Genomic DNA, 22597 nt, shown 5'->3' with positions numbered 1-22597 from the left:
TTGATCTCCTCAAAGACCCATTTGTTTTTCTTTTTGGCTGTTCATGGTATTCTCAGCACTCTTCTCTGGCACCACATCTCATATGCATTGATTTTCCTCTTACCTGCCTTTTCACTGTTCAGCTTTCACATTTGTACATGGTAATGAGAAATACAATAGTTTCCCATTTGGGGCTGTATAAGGTGCCCCAAATTCTGCATTCTTTGACTCGCTGGCAGCATGCACCAACAGCACCCCCAACAGAGCAACCCCTAACCATCTGGTACATAGCAATGAGGCTTACATAGGGGGCTGTCTGCCGAGACTTGTGTCACTCTTCTTTCTTCTCCCCTGACCAGCAAGCGAGAATACCTATAACTTGTGCCTCATTGACTACTCTTGCAGTCACCTGCTGAGTTGAGATCAGAAAGAAAAACTGCTAATAATGCTTGCAACAGTACATGGGTTTTCATGGAACTCTTAAGTTGTTCTTCTCCCATACAAGACCAGGGACAACAGCCTGCCACACATCTACTGGTTAGTCTTGAGAATGTAACAGAGAACGTTGACCCATAATGGTCCCTGAAGAACCTGGCAACGTGTAAAGGAAAAGAACATGATCTTTTACAGATGTTGTCCAACTACAGTTCCCATTGACCCTGATGTCTGGAGCTTATGGGAGTTACAGTTGCAACTTCTGGAAGGCATCAGTTTGGCCTTCTCCAAGCCAACCAGCTAGCTATGCATAATATTTTAAGTTAAAGTGGGACTGGAGTCTCAGCATAGGCCTTATGTTGACACATGTTGAGTTTATTCAACTATTTTATATATGAAGAAAGAGGTGGCCATGTTTCTGAGTCTATTTACTGAGATCCCATTTGTGGGACAGGAGCAACTGGACTGTTGAACAGTGATGTCATGTTGCTGCATTTGCATTTGCTTTTCTTTTTTTCAAATTTATTTATTATTTTTCATCACAAAATAAAAAACTAAAAAGATGAGTAAGAAAAGCATACAGCGATTTCTCCTTGGCATTAAGGAGCTGGAAATATTTTTTTAAAAGAGGGGGGGGAAAGATCACGAATGATCACATGAATAGTATTCATTTGTTTCCCCTACTCCAGGAATTATAAAATGGAAAAATGTTTCCACACAACAAATTGTTAAGGGGAAATTTTGGAACGTTCAGAATATAACATTTTCTTATACCACTTGGTCAGTGAAATCCATCAATTTGAAATTAAAAATGAACAGAATACACAGATTAACATGGGATTTCCTCCCTACCCAGGGTCACACAGTACATATATATATATATCCAGCTCTCTTCTATGCCAACATTCTGTGAAGATTCCAGCCACAGATGCTGGCGAAACGTCAGGAATAAACTCTTCTAGAACATGGCCACATAGCCCAAAAAACCCACAAAAAACTAAATGAAGAACCCCTATTTAAAACAAAAGGTTTGGAGGAAACTATACTTCCCTCCCCCCTACAAAGAATCCATCCACTGCAATAAAGAGGAATGGGATCTGATGAATGAAAATGCACTTTGATCTATTCAGATCTTGTTTTCGGTAGATTGCACTTGTGGAGGAACTAGAAATGGTACTCAGGATCATTGTGTGGAGAACTGGACTGGGACTTTGATGACCCAAATTCAATTCCCCCCCCCAACCATGAATCTTCCTGTCAGCCTGATCTACCTTGTAGGATTGTGGGGAGAATAAACTGAGTAGGAGGAGAGCCATTTGTGTAGTGTTGAACTCAGTGGAGAAAAGGTGGGATATATAAATAACTGAAAATTATAAATTATATTTCTGTATATTTCACAATGGAAAGAACTCCATTCTATCAAAACAGGGAGCCACAGAAGTATTTTCAGAGACCATCAATGCACTCCTTTTCAAATTTCCAGATATGCAAAACAATATAGGTACACTTTTGAAATTTATTTTCAGTTTTGAACATTGGCATCAAATACATACAAGTCCCTTTATTTAGAATATGATTTGTCACTGGCTGCCTAATGCTCAAAGGGCTGTTTCAGTTTTTCCAGAATTTCCTAGGGGGATTAAATTACAGTGGCTACGCATTCAGAGCTACTACAGACTTCATAGGATGTGTAACAGTGTGACCTGTATCGTAGTTGAAAAATGCTCAAACTCTTAAAACAAACAAACAAAAAAGAGGGGTGACAGATGTTTTCAGATCACTGCTATAGTTTTAGCTGAAGCTCCTCTTTGTCTGTGGAATGTCACTATTTCATTTAGCTTTACTAGATCATATATTACAGCCATTATCCTCTGACAGCTTTTTGAAAGCTCAGTGAAAGCAACATTTCTATCATATTTACCTACAGTCCAAGCTGTAGTATGCCAGGTAGAAAACAAAATCAAAGTTCAACCAATAATACACGTGGTAGTGGTGAGACACAGAAAAGTACAGACATTTTTGGCAATATCTATACTACAATTTTAATCCAGCTTCAAACCTATTTAACTATTACGGGCTTAAATTCTATAGTTAGTCCTAAGTAGAGCAGACCCATTAGTCAATGGGATTTAGGTAAGTGTTGACTCATTATTCAGCAAGTGATTCAATGGATCTGCCCTAGTCAGGAGTATATAGGTTTCAGGTCATAGCTGGCCACTGAAAGGAACCAAAATTTTGAAGTTCAAAGGTTCTTTTATAAATACCATGAAAAGGGTTCCCCCGATTATTTAGATAAAACCAGGAAGTTAAACTAGTTTCACACTGGATTTAAGTTTTCAGTATAGAAGTGGCTTTTAAGCAAAAAACAAAGACAGCATAACTGTAAATGGGAGGAGGGACATTTCTACAGTCTAGCTACATTTGCTACATATCCTTCTAGTGTCTGCTTTTCCTATCACAGCACTGAATTTAATTGCTTATTTTCAAATAATACACCATAAGAGTGTGCTGACCAGCAGCAAACTCGACTGGGGAAAAAAAAACTGAAGGAAAAATAATTAACCCCCTTTCCACAATAAATAGACAAAAAAAAAAAAATCTTAGCAGCCCACTTTACTCCATCATGAACTTGTTTCTCTTTCACTCATGAAGAAAGCCAAAGTTCTTAGAAATAAGGGCAAGGTAGGTTTTTCTTCTCTTGGCCCAACATGTGAAAGAGTCAAAATTGGGAATTTCAACCATGGAAGTTTGCTTTAGAATTCAGCACTCAAATATACAAGTAGCAGCAGGTTGTAACATATCAAAGGAGCAGCAGAGCAAAACTAAAAGGTGGCGGCGTGGAATCCCCATCCAGGTGTTTGCGAATTATGCAAAGAAGAGTTTGATCTTCAAACGAGTTTTCTCATTACTGCCTTTGATCAATCATACATCACAGACTTGTGATCTAATCTGATAATCCATCCAGTTTTAAGAGGCTGGTCTGTTTATTCTTGAGCTAGCTTGCAGTTGTACCTTCACAGAAAGTGCTGACTTGTTTGAACCAGCTGCACAGTTCTAATAGTTGAAAGCATCACTTGAGTTGAAAGAGAGGGGGCACAGAGAAGCAGGAAGGGGAAAATAAATAGATGACCTCAATAATGTCCATCAAATGATAAGATTCCATGCCAACACAGCAGCAGCAGCAGCAGGAAACCAGTCACGTTATCACACCCTCCCCAGAAGCGTTGACCTAAAGGCAATCACAGAGAGAAAGAAAAGTATCAATAAGGGTACTAAGAAACTGGCTCTGATAGTTGGCAATCTGTTCCAAGTGTTTTATTTTGTGTCCCTCTGAACTGTCATTAGAAGGGTCTCTATGTGGTTCTGGGTCTTGGCAACACAGGAGAGGCCCTTTCACATTATGTAATTATGACACTATGATTTCACTTTAAATGCCATGGTTGCATCCTATGGATTCCAAAGCCCTATTCTCACTATGAAAATAATCTGGGATGAATCCAGGTTGAATCCTTGTTGTTCACACATGTCTCAAATGCAATTTGGGGAGGAGGACTGGCAAAACTCCTACTTAACCTGGGATATTCATTACTGGTTTTTTTCCTAACTTTTCTGAAAGATCCACATTAATCCACATCATCAGCAGTGCAAATAAGTTTCCGGATCAATTCAGACCACTCTGTATCTTTCAAAGGAAAAGAGGCAGCTCCATTTTATTGCAAAATGATGACATGTGTGAATAGGACAAGGGTTAAAATGACTCTGAGCCCAAAACATAATGGGAACAACAATCCTGATATGCACCAGCGCAGCAATCCACATCTCATCAGGACAAAAAAATTAGTGTGAATGCTCTCCCAGACTTGGTGGTTTGGTGAGGCACTACCGCTATCTGGCTGAGAATTTTCTATACCCCTCCCTAAACTGCAAATACCAGGATTCCACAGGATGAAATCATAGCAGCTAAAATTGGAATCATAATGCTATAATAGTGTAGTGTGGAAAGGACCCATAATGTTGCACAGTGCTGAGAAAAGCAGAGCTTGGAAAAGTGGCCCTGCTAATGAACGATTCATATATTCATCATCTGCCAAGCACATGAGTTCATGTGTTGTCATGCAGCTGGAACTGCTATGCTTAACTATCCCCAAAGCAGTTTTTCAGAGTAAAACTATTCAGCTTTTTGGCTAGCATGTACAAGTGACACCTGACAAACTTGGTAGGTACTCTACAGCAGTGGAGGTATTCTAAAGCAAGTTATTCAATGTGGGGGCTCACAATTATTATTTTTTTCAGTGTGTCCATTGGCCAACATGTTTCTTTCTTTCCTGGAAATTTGCTGTGAGCAAATAACTTGGGAACCAGCACTAGTCCAGGAACCACTACTTTGAGTGTCATTGCTCTACAATAACCAAGATAAACTTGAGATGCAAATTAATAGATCATCTCTTATTCCTCAAACAAAACATAGTGGGGAAGCATCTGGCAAGCCATTACAACCCTGTGAGTAGCCAACCCATGCTTCCCATCTTTGGGAATCCACATTTCCCATCCAGAGTTGGAAAAGGCTCTGCATCTTGTAGAGGTTTAAATCATGCACCTGGAAGCCTCCAGGATACATGAACCTCCTTCTAGGACAAGTCACATGTGTATAAAGGCAATTCAGACATAGGGACAGGGTGTTTCCTGCCACGTCCTATAGAGCACCTAACAAATTTGTTAGACTTTACTTGTAAGTGCTAACTTAAAAGGTAAGCAGTTATAAATAAAACAATCTCTCTGTTGCTGGATTCTGTAGTGCAGATGACCCATAGCAGGATCTAGGGAACTGGAATTGACCCCTGGACCTGCCAAAGTTGTTCAAACCTGTTGGAGAACCTCTTCCTGTATTCATTGCTCTTACAAAAACAGAAACTTTAGCAAAGACTGCCTATGACAGCCAACCAACATGGCCAATGCAGTATCTGTGGCTTTTTTAGCTACATATATTTTGTAATATTTTAAAGGATAAATTTAAAAGGTTTAATTCTGAAAGTGAACTTGCTTATGACCAGTGGAATATTCTTTCTGCTTTCTGTAACTAGTCATCAAAAGGGTTTTTAAATCAGTGTCAAGGGGATAAATCAACTGTAGAATTTAGAAAAGGAGAAGAATTATCCGTGACAGATTCGACAACAGCCTCAACAGAGAAAGGAATAAATAAAAAGCAGAATTGGGCTAGCTGGGAAAAAAAAATATGTTCTCAAATTTTAAAAAGGGAAAGATTAAAGATCTTAGTGCACTGAGGATGAGAGGTAAAAACAAAAACAAAAAAGGAAGCAGAAACAGTTTGAAGCATTTCTTCTGGAAAACCCAAAAATTAAAGTGATAGTTTCTTTTCATGCTCACACTGCGTTCATCTGTTGAGGCATGCAGTAAAAACCTTGGTGCTGAAGGTGTCTAATGGTAGAGTAAGTTTGCAGTCTGATGATTTATTGATGGCAGTGCCCTCTGACACTGACCTGAGTGTCTTCCATCTGTCCTTTTCAATGTGGTTCTCAGGGCCTTCGCTTTCATAGGATGCCAAGTAGAGTGCTGCAGGAAAACAAAGACAGTGTTACCATGACAGACATCTTCCAGACTTCACTCTAGAGGATGATCTTGCGATAGTAATCTGGCATACTGTCAGGTATAAAAGAAACAGGTCTGGATGGCAAAGAACCCTCTTACATGGTTTAAAAGCCTGCAGAATATTCAGAGAGTGAAGACAAGATACATTAACATAGGGTTTTTAAGAGGAGGACTCTGCACAGGATACTCCTACTGAAGCAGGGTCAATTTCATTGGCGGGATACAAACGTACAAGATGGCAGCGCCCCTTCCACATGGGCGCCGCCATCTTTACAAACTGGACGGATAGCGTCCAGACATGTTGCGGCGCCTATGACATCGCGAATGCGCCAGCGGCGCCTCGCGACGTCATCAGGGCGCCGCGGAAAGAAGCTCCGAAATGGAGCTTTTTTGCTCCGCGCGTGAGCCGCGTGGTTTGGCTGCTGCGGCTCCCGCGTGGAGCAAATGGCGCTGGCGGGGGAGCGCCGCAAAGCGGCGGTTTGTATCCCGCCATTGTCTGGAATCATGTCTGTGCATACTGCCAGTGTTGCTGGTGGAAGAAAATGGATGTGGATGCAACAGCCACAAGAGAAGTGAGGCACTGGAGAAATATGCTGCTTGGAGCCAGCAGATTTTGTCTTCCTTTCCTCACGATCACTGGCAAACCTAAAAAAGATGCAACTGCTAATGCACCAATGAGATCCTGACCATTAAATCCTCCTCCTTCTAACCCTCCTGTAGCCCCCAGACAGCTATTCTGCAAGGTTTGGGGAGCCTCAGTTGGATCTCAATAACTTCCACATATGGAAGGGACAACCTGCATCTGACTTTATTTTTGTCCTAATTCTCTATTTTAATTTTCCTGCTATTTGATTAGGATTTCTGCCTCTGAGTTTTAGAAAACAAATTTATTAAAATATTCAAAATGAATTAGTTTAAAGGCAAAAAGTTTTATTTGGCATGATCTTTCAAAACCTACATCCCACTTCATCAGGTACAATTGGGTTTCAGCCCATGAAACTTTCCCATTCTGAGAGAATGCTGGGAAAAATATTCTTGTTCTGAGGGAATGCTGGAGAAAAAATATAAGGTTTTACTGAATGTGATGAGGATGATTTCACACCAACACACCACCTGGTAAAATATTAATTCTGCCCTTTCCCCACATATGTACAGGTCCAATAATACTGGGTCAATGTTTTGAGCTCAAGGGCAAGAATAAGCCACGAAAAGTAGACAACAATAAGCCATATAAAGCAGACATGCTGGGGAGTTATAAAAGTTGGCCTGTTTCTTACCATCCTCACTGAAGACTGGGACGGTGAGCAGATACTGAAGGATTTTCCGGTCCCTCTCAAAAGGACACTCCACTTGTTTCCATGTCATAAACTCACTCACTTGTTTAGCCAGTTCCCAAAATTTCTGTAATTAAAAGTAGAACGGGTTGGGGGGGGGGGGGGAAGAAAGAAAGACAGACCATGTTAGCAAAAAACAAAAGAAAGCAAAACAGGAGAGAAAACAAATAAATCAAATGCAAGCCAAATGGAAGGAGAGATCCATGGTAAAATTTTAAAACAGCATTTGTGAAAGATGAGTTGTATACTTTAAAAACAGTTTAAAAACAAAACAAAAACAGTACCAAATATTACTTCTTATAGCTTCTTTCTTTATATCTGGCATATATGGTAGCCTACACACACACTTTCCTCCCACATATACATATGAGAGAATATGAAAGTCAGCATGGTGTAGTGGTCTGAGCACTGGACTATGATCCTGGAGTCCAGGGTTCAATTTCCCACTCAGCCATGCAAACCCACTGGGTAACCTTGAGTAAGTCACACATTCTCAACCCCAGAAAATCCCATAATAGGTTCTCCTTAGGGTTGCATAAGTCAGAAACAACTTGAAGGCACACAACAGCAAGGGAGCCATGGAAGAGCAGTGGCTAAAATGCCCGTACTGCAGCCATTCACATCTACAAGGTTGTGAGTTTGATCCCTGGGCTCCAGGGCTGACTCAGCCTGGCGTCCGTCTGTAGGTGGTTAAAATGAGTACCCAACTTGTTCAGGGCAATAAACTTACACATTGTAAACCACTTAGGGAGTGCTTAGTTCACTGATAAGTGGTATAGAAATGTACTTGCTATTGCTTTTGCTAATATAGGCTTGCCATCAAAATGACTGCAAGGAGGGAAAGCCATTCTAACCTCCCTAGGAAACCTCCAGAACCTACAGGCAGCCACTGTGAAGGCCTTGTCTCCTGTACTATCAGCCATACCTGTGGAGTTAGAACAGTGAAAAGGACCTCTCCTGAAGATCTCAGAGCTGGGCAGGCTCACACAGAGCGCTATGGTCTGTCAGATGGCCTGGACCTAATCCAAATAGGTATTCATAGCCATAAACAGAAATTGGAATTGCCCCTCAAAACAGACTGGCAGACAGTGAGCAGTTCTAGAAAGGGAGTTGTATGATGCTACAGCCAATGATGAGAGGGGAAATAAACAAGCGAGAGCAACAATTCTCTCTAGAAGATCACTGTGCAGCCATGCTTCCATGCCACTGGGGCAAAGCAGCAGACAGTAAGTGATTCAGTCTATACTCCCAGGCCTGGACTTGCTCACAATTAGCATCAAGAGAATAAGCAGCAACCCTTAGGCCAGGCTTCTTGCTCACATTTTAATTAGCAAAGCATGGCAGTTAAAGCAATCAGTAAATTCTGAATATGCTCTACTTACTTCAAAATTGACATGGCCGTTGGGCAAGCGGTTGGCACAGCCCTCATTGAGGAAGTAGATGTCCTTGATGAGTAGGCTGAAGAAAGGGATCACAATCTAAAGGAAAGACAACAAGCAAGATCCCAAGTTCAACATCAAATCTGGAACTGGGGACAAACAGCAGTGAATTCAGATTTTGAAACAAACTGGATGTCTATATCCAGATATCCTAGAGACAGAGAACAGAACAGGGTGTTTTTCTATCTTTCACTGAGTTAAAACTAGTATGAAAAGGGCAATTCAGGGGCCTTGGATATGCTGGACTTCATGACCCATCATCCACTGCCAACCAATGGGCATGCTGTTGAGGAGTGATGACTGTTGTAGTCACATCTAGTGGGCACCAGCTGGAGTAAAGATGTGCAAACCCTTGATTCTCTTGTCCCACTGTTTACTCTATCCAAATCAAATTTGCAGATTTTGAAGATCACTACAGAAACATGCAAAACATTTTTCAGTGAGATGGCACCAAAATAAGACAACAAGAAATACACTAGAAACTGTGAGCTAAAGTTAATGGCAGCACGTATTATCATCCTTCTATCTCTGTCTGTCCAGAGATGCCAGCATCAACTCTGATGGACCCTGTCTAGCTATAAGATAACTCGGTCCAACGGAAGGGTCAACTTTTAGGTCTTTTTTGCTGAGCACAACCTTCTTAATGAATTCAGTCTAAATAATAGACACTAGTTGAAATCTGCTTTATATTGTGTGATGGAGTTTTTATAACTGGTGCTTTACTATAGAAAACAAGAAACAGTATCTCCTTCTCTCTCCACAAAGAACCTTCTGGGAAACAACAGGTTGAAGAAGGCACACCTTCAATAGATTTCCATACTTGTGTTAACACTTTGTGCTACTAGCTATTAATAAAGTCGTGGATTAATTTCAAGAATGACAAGTTAGCCTGCATTTCATATTTTTCATAAGAATAGTTCATAGCCATTCCCAAAACATATTTGGTCTGTACCCATGCCCATGAATGATACATATTTTCCTCCTGGTAATTTCCTTCAACAAAGACCAGCTCCTCTCCCTGTATATTTTTATGAAACACATTAAATTTTAATGGTGATCAAACAGAATAATAGATAAGAAAAGATCGGGCTGGGGTGCAAGATCATTTCATCTTCAAATTCTTTTCTTCTGTATTTTTTCCTAAATTCTTGGCCATGTAAGTGAGAACAGCTCATAAGAGGGACTTATAAAGATTTAGCTGGCCCCTAGGATATCGTGCTCTTTTAAAAGAGGTAGCAAACAATACAGAGATTTCCAATAATAGCTGTGGCCAAGAGGCAGTCTTCCAGTGCCTTGCTTCACATGTTTTCATATTTGTGCCTTTCATTCCCAAGAATAACATTTTTCTTTTCTTTGTTACTTTTTTTTTAACCTTTGTTCCATTTCTTTTACAAGCTTTCCTTTTGGGGCAAAACAAACCAGTGGCTGGGGAAACCACTTGGAAATTTGCTTTTCAATGAAAGGCATCAAAAGCAAAGCAGGGAATCAAACATAAAATAATAAAATATTTCCATTGCGATGGAAATGGAAAATTCATTTCTGAAAGGCTAAGAATTATATGGTTCATGAATAAGAGGCTGTGCACCAAAAGAGATGGATCACTATAGAGCAGGGATAATGTACCTCTAGCCCAGGGGTTCTGGGGTCCATAGGCTGCCAAGAGATCTGTGGATAGATTTCCTCATATTGAAATTCTGACCCAAGGCTAAACAAGATTCCTCCAGCATTGCCACCAACTACTATACACTTTGTAACTGTGATCTACGGCGGAAATGTAAAATTGTACCTTCTCTCTATTGCTGTGAGCGGTCAAAGACCTCTGAGCTGCTCCACGTAGAGCTGTGCGGTAATTGTAGAAGTTGCTGGAAGGGTCCATTTGATGCTAAAAAAAGAAGGAGAGAGGATGTACTGTAGACCACAAGTTTCATGCCATATATAGCAGATCCTAAAGCATCTTAGATTTTTGTAAAACGCCAGGACTTATTTTAGGGAGAACAATGACCATCACAAAGCAGAAACTGGACTATTTCAAGATCACTTATTCACTTTAGAGTGCAAGAAGGCTAGGGATAGACAGAGAAAGCCATTTTAAATTTCACTTTAATCTGATTCCCTACATTTTTGGACATAACAGTAGATTAGTGACAGCCAGTGTGGTGTAGTGGTTTGGGTGTTGGACTGGGACTCTGGAGACCAGGGCTTGAATTCCTGCTCGGCCATGGAAATCACTGAGTAACTTTAAGTCAACTCTCTCAGCCGCAGAAGAAGGCAATGGCAAGCCCCCTCTGAATAAATCTTGCTAAGAAGCCCCTGTGATAGGTTCTCCTTAGGATCGCCATAAATCAGAAATGAGTTAAAGGCACACAGCAACAACAACAGATTAACAAATTGGTTGACACAGAGGTGCCATGCTCAATATCTTCTTCCATAATGCTCTATTAATTTAATTAGGTATGTAAAGTGTAGATGTTAAGTCTTTCCTAAGCTATCTGGGCTGCTAGGAGTTTTCTTCACAATATGCCCATGATCAGCACCATATTTCTGCCCATTGGCTACAAGTGTTACTTCTTTTCCTGCAGTCTTGCTGTGGACCTGACCACAGGCCACCATTCTGAGCAGCACTGGGCTAATATATTCTTCTTGTAACTAGTAGGAAGATTGGGTTGGTAACTTTTCATCCCACTATAACCAAATATGCTCAGACCATTTATATTTTCCCCATCTTTACCAGAACTGATATCAGCTGTACATAAAAAATCACACACAAAAAAAAAAGAAGTACACTTGCACAGGTGAAGAATCCCAGAGATCTTTCTCTGTTCTCCTCAGCCTCCATGCAACCCAGATCTCACACTGAAATTTACCTCAAGAATGTCAAACTTGGCTGTCTTGACTTTTGACCAGGTTTTCTTTAGTCTGGAGACAGGACTCATATTCATTCCAGCTTTTAGTTCAAAGGATGGTGGCAGAAGATAAGGATAAGGAGATAAGAGCAAAAGAATATATAAACATTCAAGAGTAAATATATTTAAAATGAGGAAAAGTAAACAATTGCTTTGGAAACTTCATTACACTTCATTTTTTTTAGATGTAACAAAGAAAGTAAGTAAGTTAATAGGGAAAGTACATACTGTAATCGACAGCTGTCTTTGATTTGAGGGAGGGGAAGGGTTTTTAAATGTAGTTTGTGTTAGTAATTGTATGTATAGTTGTAGTATATATGTGACTGTTAGTATGATATGGTTTTTGTTTAATTTATGTTTTGTTGTGTTTGTTTTTAAACAATAAACTTTTTGTGTGTGTGTGTGTGTGTGTGTGTGTGTAAAAAGAATTGCACTGGCTGCCTATTAGTTCAAGGTTCTGCTGGAAACTTTACAACTCAGGACCAGGATATCTAGTAGCTTTCCTTCTCCTATATACATTCAGTTGAGATCACTTCAAAGAAGGCTTTACTGGTCTTTCCATAAGTAAGAGAATGTTGTTATTTAACTTCATGAAAACAGGTCTTGCGAATATAGGGGCAGCCATCCTCTGGAAAACTTTCCCATATGTGCTTTAGGATGCAGAAAATGTGGCAGGCTTCAAACTTTCTTCCTTGTTTATTAAAGCTTTCTCTGGCTCCTAATTGACTAAGAACATTGTTTTGTTATTTTACTGTTCTTGCTCTAAGCTGTTAATGATTGAGCTTAGACTGAACAATCTAAATACTTCAGTTCTGATTTTATAGTATCTTTTTGTATATAAACCACTCAGAGAGATTTTTATGACATAAATGATATAGAAATATTATGAATAAATAAAAAAGGTAGCATCGTTCCAAGAGCACAGAAGTCGTCCCAAGAAGCACACAGGTCACACACACAGATGCAACAATTAGATTTTCTGCTCTTCAACAAGAGACCCATTCACACTACAGAATCATAGTGTTATTATTCCACTTTTAACTGCCATGGTTCTGTCCTATGTTAGTTTAGGGACGAGTACTTAGAAAGCTCAGCCAGAGAACTGGAGTGTCTCCCTAAATTACCAACCCCTGTATTCCATAGGATAAAACCATGGCAGTTAAAGTGGAACAACAGCACTGTAACTGTATAGTGTGAATGAGCTTCAGGAGTTTTATATAGAGGCTAAATTAGGAGAATGAACTATGAGTCAGTGAGACCTCAACTTTAATCTCACCTTTGCCAGGAACTGAACATGGAAGGTTGACTGTCTTGCAGTTTCAGACCTGCCTCCCCTACCCCATATAGGCAACATAGAAGATAAAAATACTAGGGGTTGTTAATAAGGATTACATTTAGATTATGCATGGCTTTACAGACTGCCCAAAAGGGTGGTCTGAAAAGCGCCTTCATTTGCTGCGTGGAGGAGCCTCAGCGGCCAAACCATGCGGCTCCTCCTTGCAGCAAAAAGAAGCTGTAAAATACAGCTTCTTCTTGCGGCACACCAATGATGCCGCAAGGCACCAATGGCGCACTTGCAGCGTCATTATTGCCATGCGATGTGCGGACGATAGGCATCCACGACGTCAACATGGCAGCGCCCGTGTAGAACGGGTGCTGCCATTTTGTACGCGCCGAGCACGTACTAGGGTTAGGGGCATCCGGAAAGGACGCCCCTTTTTAACCCTAGTACGTGCTCGGCACGTACTTTCAGCACGTATGTAACGCGCCCAGGCTAATTGTGTTGGACACTTGAAAATGTCATGTAAATATTAAGAACTATTATTAGTTCTACCAAATATACAAGATCAGTGTTGTGAGTACAAGAGCCAACAAGGTGGAGAGAAGCTAAGGAAACATGCAGAATACTAGCACTACAACCTTAGGTCTCTTTCACACTGCACAATTAAAGCATTATGATTTCACTTTAACTCCCATGGTTGTATCCTATGGATTGCAAGGATTTGAAGTTTTGTGAGGTACTTAGAATTGCCAGCGAGAGTGCTCTAGTGCCTAACCCAACTAAAAATCCCTCAATTCCAGAGGATGCCATAGTAGTTAAAAGTGTACCCATTTGTGTAATGTGAAAGAAACCTTAGTGATGTCACATGGCAAAGTATCAGAAAAAGGAAGAGTCACAGGCAACTGCTATTGGAAGAAACCATCCAGAGTTGACCTAACCCCTGTTTGAATCAAAGGGACCCATCTTATTTCTAAGTATCCTTTACAAAGGGGATGGGGAACCTTGGGACTTCCAGATGCTTTGGATTTCCATCACTCCCCAGGGATATAGCCAATGGCAGGGGATTGTCAGAGTTGAAGTTGAGAAGGTCAGAAGGGCCAAAGGCTGCCCAGGTCTGCTTTACAAACAATTTTTTTAAATGTGCATCTATGGAGAATGCCTGTTTATACTCACAAATGATGGCCATTAAAGAGTTGAAGTTGCCAATGTTAAAGCACTCCCGGGCCACATCAATGAAGTACTCTATCATTCTTGCTCGGTGTTTTTTCTTCACAGGCTGCCGGAGACAAAAGGCCAACAAGGGGGATAAGAGTATTATTTACTCAGCTTCAGGCTCAAACATCAAGGCTGAGGAAAGGACGCATGGGAAGGAACCAGACACAGATATGCATGCCCACCCTTTTCTTTTTTTTTAATATATAATAGTTCTCTAAGTTTACATATTGTTTTACAGATACAGTAAATCTGAAGAAAAAAACAACATGATAGACAAGATTTTGCCAGACAAAGAGAGGGCAAGTTTGGGTGGCTCCAGCCTTCACTCATTTTGAGTCACAGAATGTTGTTTCAGCTTGCCACACAGCTGACTGGGAGGAAGTGAGTGACAGTCCAGGAAAACCCATTATATAATAGATTTATTAGTCTTTAAGGGGACACACAGGGCTTTTTTTGTTTGTTTGTTTGTTTTCACTATTATAGACGAACATAGCCATACTTTTTTTTGGGGGGGGGAGGGAAATTACCCACTGTGGGACTGTCACTTCTCTTGCAGTGAAGGAGTATCTACACAGAGGTCTAGTGCCCACTTCGAATTCAAACACACAATTCTTTGCAAGCAGGCTTAACGTCCTGCCATCCTAAAAACACAGCATTCCCCCAGAGTGATGGAAATGTAGGTTTTATTCACAGGTATGTGTCTGAAAATTAACACCTGGTATACCTGGGCACTTCTTAATATTTATATGCCCCAGTACTCTTTTCCATGCCCATGGGAGCAGTGCTATTGACATCACCGGTTTCTCCCTCATTCACAAATGCAGTGACCTTGCTGGACAATGTGCCAGAAGCCATGTGAAGCTGAATATGAAGTTACACCAGCCTGGATTGGTAGGCCATGAGCAAGCACATGGAGGCAGCCCTGACTCGGTTGCGCCCTTGTGTGCTTACCTGGTAATGGTCGATTGGTAATAGTTACCTGGTAAAGGTTCAGAATCTGAGGAATTGAGAGATTAGAAGTTGGCACCAAAGTCAGCCGGTTCAAATCAAGAACCAGGCTTGCAAGTGCACTGTTTCTCAAATTATTATCTGCATGTGTGAATGGGCCATGGCAGACATTAAGAACCATGGACAGAGGGTCAGTTCGCTCACTCAGCTTGTTGTTGTTTTTGTGCTTTCAAATCATTTCCAACTTATGGCAACCCTATAATGGCGTTTTCTTGGCAAGAGTTATTCAGAGGTTGAGTGAATAAACTATCTGTCCTCAAATGTCATCTAGTATCAGTTATTCCAGTAGGCTACTCAAGCCCTTTCCATCTCTAGTGGATATTATAAGAATTGCTAACTCCTGAGCTCAGGAGAAAGAAAGAAAAAAATAATTTAATTTTTTTTATTTCTCCTTTATCATTTGTAACACTTTTGCCTGATGAAGAAGCCAATGGCACTTCAATGGCTTGCAACATGTATAATGTACCTTTGGTTGACCCAATAAATGTATCACTGTTTTGTGGGGTTTGAATGATACTGTACTTTGCTATATGGCCAACACAGTTCCCCTGGATATGTTTCCTGAGCTCAGATTACTCCTCCTCCTTACATAATCCTTCCCCTTTGCATGTGCCTTATGTTTAGAAGGTGTCATCATTCTGAGAACATATAAATGCACAAAGAACTGGGGGTGGGGGGGGAGAGCCAAGCTAAGACAGATAAACCTACCATACATATTTCTGTGGCAACCAAGTAGCTGAGCCTGTTGAACCATTCCACATACGCTTCCAGGTTCCGTGTCTTCTTCCGATCACCATAGCAGCTCTAAGAAGACAATACTGTCCATTAATTCCCCAGATCATGTTTCTGGGTTGGTTGGTAGATATTCTAATCTTATAGTGGTACAACTGGCTTAACAAGATGCTTAGAAGCTTAGGCTGTGTTCGAATGAGTTTCACTCAAATGCTCAAAGGTGGGACTTGTGCTAAAACATATAAGGTAGAAGGCTGACTATGAAATACCTGAGTTTGTTGTAAACATAAATTGCAAAACCTCTTTATAATAGTGTAAGAATCTATCTACAGACCAAGTATCACAGAACCATGTTACCGTCTTTTTAAGTAAGCCACTGTAACTTTGTGGTCCAACCCAGGATAAGTCATGGGCAATACTAAGCAATATTCTTCCTGTAACAGTTCCTGACCACATATCTATTACAACTCCCAGAATCCCCCCAGCCAGCATGGTCAATGCGGAGGATGTTTCTGAGAGTTAAACTAAAAAAAGCTAACATTTCCAAGCTCTGCTTCCTCAACCAATGGACTCATACATTGAGTTGACAAACATTAGTTGAATTTGTTTAGCAATATAAGTGAAAACTGGTACCATATTTTATAAATTCCCCACAATCCCCCTCCCACACACAACTGTTTACCTTGTCATTATCCAGTGGATCCTTTTGTACAAATGCTTGGACAAATTCTTGGGGTCCAATATAATTAAGTCTCTCCTGAAGGAAAGGAAAGAAGAATTCAGTTGTGCATTGCAAGTTCCAAAAATGACACCTAACTCACCAAAAAAGTTGAACTAATAAAGTTGAGGAAATGAAGTATAAGGAAGAAAGAAGCATCAACTCACTAGCTCTATGTGAGTTAGCTGCTGGGCTAACATGTAGGGGTCACTGCAGACAGTGATGATATCCCGCTGGATGGCCTGGGGTTTGGTCTTCAGAACCGTCAGTCTGTCCGTTGAAGCTGCATTGATTTTTGCAAGTACCTCCTCATACTGACTGAGAGAAGCCAGCTTACGAATGAGACTCTGGATGATTTGCTGTACATTTTTCCTGTACATCTGCTGAAGGAAAGGGAAACAACAGTTTCACTAGAATTCAAATACATAGTTTAAATTTTATGCAATGTAATATTTTAAAATACAACACACACACACACACACACACACACAGAGAGAAATAACAAGTGTGAGGACAACTAGATATTTAATAAGGAACACCTACAGATAGTCCTCCTTGTACAGGCATTATTTCTGTCAACCAGGGAAAAAAGCTTACATTCAGCCTGAATTTGATTAAAAACTGTCCTCCCCAAAGTCTATGTGTATTGTTGGAAGAGGACTTCATTTGGCACTATCTGAAATACTTCAAGCACATCTGCATATTACTCAAAATGAATACTGGCACTGACTTGGGTAGCATTGCCTTTACCTTGTTGTTGCTACTGTTATAAGCTTTCAAGTAGTTTTCAACTTATGTTGACCCTAAGGTGAACATATCAGGGTTTCCTTGAGAGGATTTTTACAGAGTATTTGCCATCACTTTCCTCTGAGACTGAGAGTGTGTGACTTGCCCAAAGTCACCAAGCAGGTTTCCATGTCTGAGAGGATTTGAACCCTGCTAGCTATTTTTACTACTGCTCTTACTAACTACCTCCCCTTTCCCTGCAAAAGTTCTGTTTTCCAGAAGGGTACTCTGTATGAGGACCATTTGATGAAATGAGTGACCCAATGTGGCACAGTGGTTTGAATATTGGACTGGGGATGGGAGACCAAGGTTCAAATCCCATTTCAACCCTGGAAACCCATGTAGTAACCTTGGGCATGTCACACTCTCTCAGCCTAAGAGGACACCAATTGCAAACCTCTTCTGAATAAATCTTGCCAAGAAAACTGGTGGTAGGGTCATCATAAGTTGGAGTTGACTTAAGGATACAAAATAGGGCATTTGACGATGTAGCCTTTCATCCACAAGAAGCCTATGCCATAACAAAACTGTTCTTCTTTATAGTGCCTCAAGACCCTGAAAACTGCTAAGATCATGTCTGGAGTTTCACCTCTTGATTTCTTGCCATGTTAACTGAATAGTCCCAGTTGCCAGCTGCAGCCCTTAGGCTGGATCTATTAAGCACCAGTCATGTGAATGGAAATATTCCCCAAAGATTTTTTAAAAAAGTGTAAGGCCTTCCCTTATAGACAAAGAGTACTGAAAGAGAGAAACCTTCATGGCTTGGAATAAAGACCTTGTGACTTTGTGTTTATTAAAGGGCATATAACCAAAAACAGAACTATTGCATTGCCATAAAACACCAGCAAGCAAATCTGAAATCAGACTGAGCCCGAGAAGTAGATTTGAGCATAAACTTTTTTGTATTAGCAAATTTTGAGATACTACCTTTTTGAACTACAATTGCCAGAATCTCCAAGTCAGCACAACTAGTGGGAGATCCTCGGAGTTGTAGTCCAAAATATAATATTTGCAAAAAAAATTCTTGTCATAAGCTTCTGTCTCAGGTCCCAAATCTGAAACTACTTACAATATTACTGGAAGATTTGCTCGTTTCAAAAAAAAGAAAGGAGGAGGGGATGGATGGATATGTAAAGTAAAGCTATAAAAGTTTTTTTTTAAAATACAGAAAGCATTTACCCACAGATCCCTTTCCAGTAAAAACCATAGACTAAATTATCCTTCCTGTTCTGGTTTAACCTCTCCCAATGTCAATCAGCTTGTGGTCATGCAGATAAACTGTTTGGGCACGTCGTATAGTATTGCCAACACAATGGCATATCTGAACCTATGATGCAAGGAAAGCACGACAAATGCCATGCAGAAGACATGTACATGGAAAGGGTAACTGTAAACTGAAAATACATACATTTTTCTGGGATACAGTAGTGCTAACAGTAACTATAGTGTATTATGGTTTCTATTATAGAAAAATAATGTTTTTCACTCTCTCTTTTTTTAAAAAAAAAACAAAGCCCTAAGCCTTCTGGTTAGGGGCAGGATCAAGCTGTGAAAGACAATGACAGTTCTGGTCTGCATTTTTCTGAAGGGCACCAAGGGAATGCATGACAGCTCAGGAGACTATAATGAGAGATGGCTTTCCGTAGGGAGACATACACACATGTATACACACACACAGCCCAAAGGCAAAGGGTACCCTTATCACTGGATGCCTCATTGATTGGCTATAGAAGCAGATCCTTTGGGTACAACCTCATAATTTGACATATCAGCACATAAAGGTCAGGGCTAAGATAAGGCCTTCCAATACAACCCTTTCTAAAGGGGTAGAAACATTACTCTGTTGTAGAAAAACAAGCTAGATAGTGGATATTATTTTAAAATAAAAAACAGCAGCTAGTCCCTTCTCCTCAACTAGCATACAAATGTTGCATGTATTTGGAAATGAATGTCATTATGAATGTGTTCCCCTATCTTTTTTTTAACTACATGTTTTAGATACGAGGCGCCTTCTGATTTGATTATATGAACTGCAAAACAATAAGGGACTAACTTGTTAAATCCTTCCTGCAACTTTGCAGATGAGGATCGAAGACTGAAACCCACCTTCTCAGTCCAAACCTATCCTTCTGAGATGCTCAGATCCCCCTATTTTCTGCACCACAAAAAGGAGTTAAAGAAAACTATGAGGCCAAGGGGAAAACCCACTAAGGGTGGCCATATTGTCACTTGGGGTAGAAATGGGAGCATGGATCTGCAGAATAACTGTGTTTTTAGAAATTTCAGTGCTCCTTCAGTGATCTGCAATGCAGCACAATAGAAACAAGGTCACTGGTGTCTGCATTCACCCTTCCAAGAGAATTACTATCCAATATAAGTAATAATTTATGACATCCAGAAGCGTACTGACACATCGGTTTCTGAAAACTGCAGAATGGGAACCAGCGGGAAAGCCAAACACTTAATAACCTAGAGATGAATAAAGATCTAATGTAATGTATCCCCATCTCCCACCCACTCCTACTAAACTATTACTGTTGCAGCATTCAAATGTTCTATTTTTAAAAGGAAGATAACTAAAAAGGACTTATTTTAGTTATTTTGGAGATATAGGCAAGCAAAGAATTACTTTTTATAATATTGCAACTAACTACAATAGTATTTTTTGAGCCTCAGAATTGCAACTGTAACAAATGACTTTAAAAAAAACAGGCGCTGAATTTGAGATGATATAACCAGGGAACAAATCAGCATTAGAAAGTGCAATAACTCTCAGTGGAACAGCAACCTGTTAGCATGCCAAAGGTTCCAGAAATGGCAATTAAACTAATGCCATCAACACTTACAGCACTTTTGATTGGATTTGTGTGCCTTCAGGTTTGAAGAACTGTGCCAGAGTCTTTAATTCTGGGTCTGAAAGACCAATCACAGCCTGGAGAAGTTAATATTTTGGACTACAATTCCCAAATCCTAGGAGATACAGTCCAAAAAAAACCCCTTTCTTCCAGCAATGTATAAAGCACCTTTCTATTGCGGAGCAACCTGTCATACACCATCCTCAGTGGTACCTTTAGTGGCCACATGAGAGAAGACTTTCTCTGTGGCTGCTCCCAAGCTGTGAAAGCCCTTTCCCAAATAGGCTAGACTGGCACCTTCCTTACTATTTTTCCTCAAGCCAGAAAAACTTTTATTCCAGCAGGTCCTTGAGAATTGATTTTTTTTTCAGGGGAAACAGGCCTTGCTAATGTGTTGGACTTTTATTTGTTGTTATTGTTTTAATTTGTTTTCACTAGTTTCAATTTTATGATGGCTTAATTACTTTTTAAATTTTGCATGCTATTTTTAGCTATGCTTGTTTTAACTTTTGCAAGCCCCCTTGCACCTCAAACTAGCCAAAGGTGGTGGTGGTGGTAGTAGTATTGGTACTATCATCATCATCATCACCACCACCACCTCCAGTGTTTTCCAGCTGCTGACTCCATATATTTATGAGCTAATCACAGTCCATTTTCTACTTCCTTATAAACTAATTTTAAAGCACAAAATTACTTATTCTCACAGAAATTGGTCCCATAACAATTTATCTTTTGGAAACCCCTTATATACTACTATGGAACACACACACACACACACACACACACACACACTATTGTGCACAGCTATAATCCTCTATGCAGGTGACTCTTTGTGCATCCTGGGAAACAAGCCAGCCCTAACTTAGGTATTTTTATGCCCCTCTCTCCATAGTTTTCCTTTTTAAGGCTCTCTCTCCTTTCAAGAGAACACTGATCCAAACTCTTGAGTGACAAATTAAACAATGCTTGTAAATACTTCTAAATATTAATATCCCATCCTAGGCATGCTAGACGAGGTGGGATATAAAGTCCAAGGAAATAGTATATGCAAGCATGAATCTAAGCATTTGTGCACCCACATGCTAGCTGGCAGGCACCAGCTGGTGAACAGGTGGCTGGCGGAAGGAGAAAGAGGCAGCTGGGTTGAAAGGGGGGTGGAAGGGAGGAGAGGCCCAAAGGGATTTCAGAAACAGTTCAAGGGTGGAACATCTAGAGGTATGAGGACAAAGAGGTTGTATAGATGAGCACAAGAATGTGAGGTGCAAAGCCAGGTTATGGCTGGATAAAGGCAGTCTTTCAAAACCTGTTTGCATTGCAAATGATCAAAGAGTCATGTTTTGCAAATTTTGGATCCTTGGGCTTCAAATGCATCACCCTTTTCAGAGCCTGAAGAACTTACTTTTGGATTATTACTCCCAGAATTTCCCATCCAGCATGGCTGATAGTTCCACATATGTAGAGATAGCTCCCTTTTTGAAAGGAACACAGAATGAGGAGTGGGCCCAACAGATTATTTCTTTCTCACCTCTCTCCCAGGAATCATAGTATTTAGACTGATTTTTAAAAATTCTTCTCCCACTTGACTCTTTAAACTATTTTTTGTTTACATTTCCTTCATTCAGCTCTGAAGCCTGTAACACTTAAAATGCACACCTCTGGCTCTCTTTCCACATCACCATTCATACCTGTACAGAAATAGCTCTAAAGAGCCTGGTAAAACTCCTGTGTAAAAATACTCTGAAGTTCAGCTCAAGATGAAATGTTCTAAAACATCAGAATTACTGTACCAGCTCAAGAGACTTACCTCATCCCCACTGGCTATTTGATGGGCCAGGTCCTTTAAATTCCTCATCATTCGCTCATCTCGAAAATCATACGGAAAGGTCTCTGTCCACTCCGTTAACAACTGCAGGATTTTGGGGGCAATTTTCCGTAGCCGGCTCTGGAGAGAGACAGACAGAAAGGGAATGAATCTGATACAAGGATAGGCATGTGATTTTTAATCTTGTCTGGCCACTGGTCTGAGCTGTGGCTGATGGGAAATGGATTGCACAGATCCCTGGCCATTGGATGCACCAATTCATTATGGGTTTCTAAATGGGCGGGTTAACAAAATGATGCTCTCTTTCTGTCCTAGCAGAGAAAGTGGAACCATTTCTTTAGTCCAGGAATACATCATTGCTCAATGCTATGCCACTGTCTATTAGAGGGCAGTATTACTTAGTATTACCTCTACACTGTAGAAATAATGCAGTTTGGCACCATTTAAAGTGCTGTAACTCTATCCTATGCAATCCTGGGATT

General features: G+C 40.4%; 1 protein-coding gene across 4 annotated transcripts in view; it reads right to left on the bottom strand.

Moving 5' to 3' along the window:
• Positions 1-1912: 1912 nt before the first annotated feature.
• Positions 1913-22597, bottom strand: part of RASGEF1B (RasGEF domain family member 1B) — a 40617-nt gene continuing 19932 nt past the window's right edge. The window contains exons 4-14 of one of the 4 annotated variants that reach the window (XM_042470047.1): positions 22098-22235; positions 16820-17035; positions 16617-16691; positions 15911-16006; positions 14153-14255; positions 11659-11738; positions 10581-10676; positions 8738-8833; positions 7299-7422; positions 5800-5985; positions 1913-3643 (exon numbers count right to left, since the gene is read on the bottom strand). In XM_042470047.1, the coding sequence (XP_042325981.1) occupies positions 5807-5985; positions 7299-7422; positions 8738-8833; positions 10581-10676; positions 11659-11738; positions 14153-14255; positions 15911-16006; positions 16617-16691; positions 16820-17035; positions 22098-22235 (1203 nt within the window). In that variant the 3' untranslated portion in view covers positions 1913-3643; positions 5800-5806. The remainder of the gene's footprint in view (positions 3644-5799; positions 5986-7298; positions 7423-8737; positions 8834-10580; positions 10677-11658; positions 11739-14152; positions 14256-15910; positions 16007-16616; positions 16692-16819; positions 17036-22097; positions 22236-22597) is intronic. The other 3 variants (XM_042470048.1, XM_042470045.1, XM_042470046.1) reach the window with 3 other exon arrangements.

Source organism: Sceloporus undulatus, chromosome 5, assembly GCF_019175285.1.
Source record: "Sceloporus undulatus isolate JIND9_A2432 ecotype Alabama chromosome 5, SceUnd_v1.1, whole genome shotgun sequence".
Taxonomy (NCBI): Eukaryota; Metazoa; Chordata; class Lepidosauria; order Squamata; family Phrynosomatidae; genus Sceloporus; species Sceloporus undulatus.
This window is presented reverse-complemented; position numbering and strand designations above follow the sequence as displayed.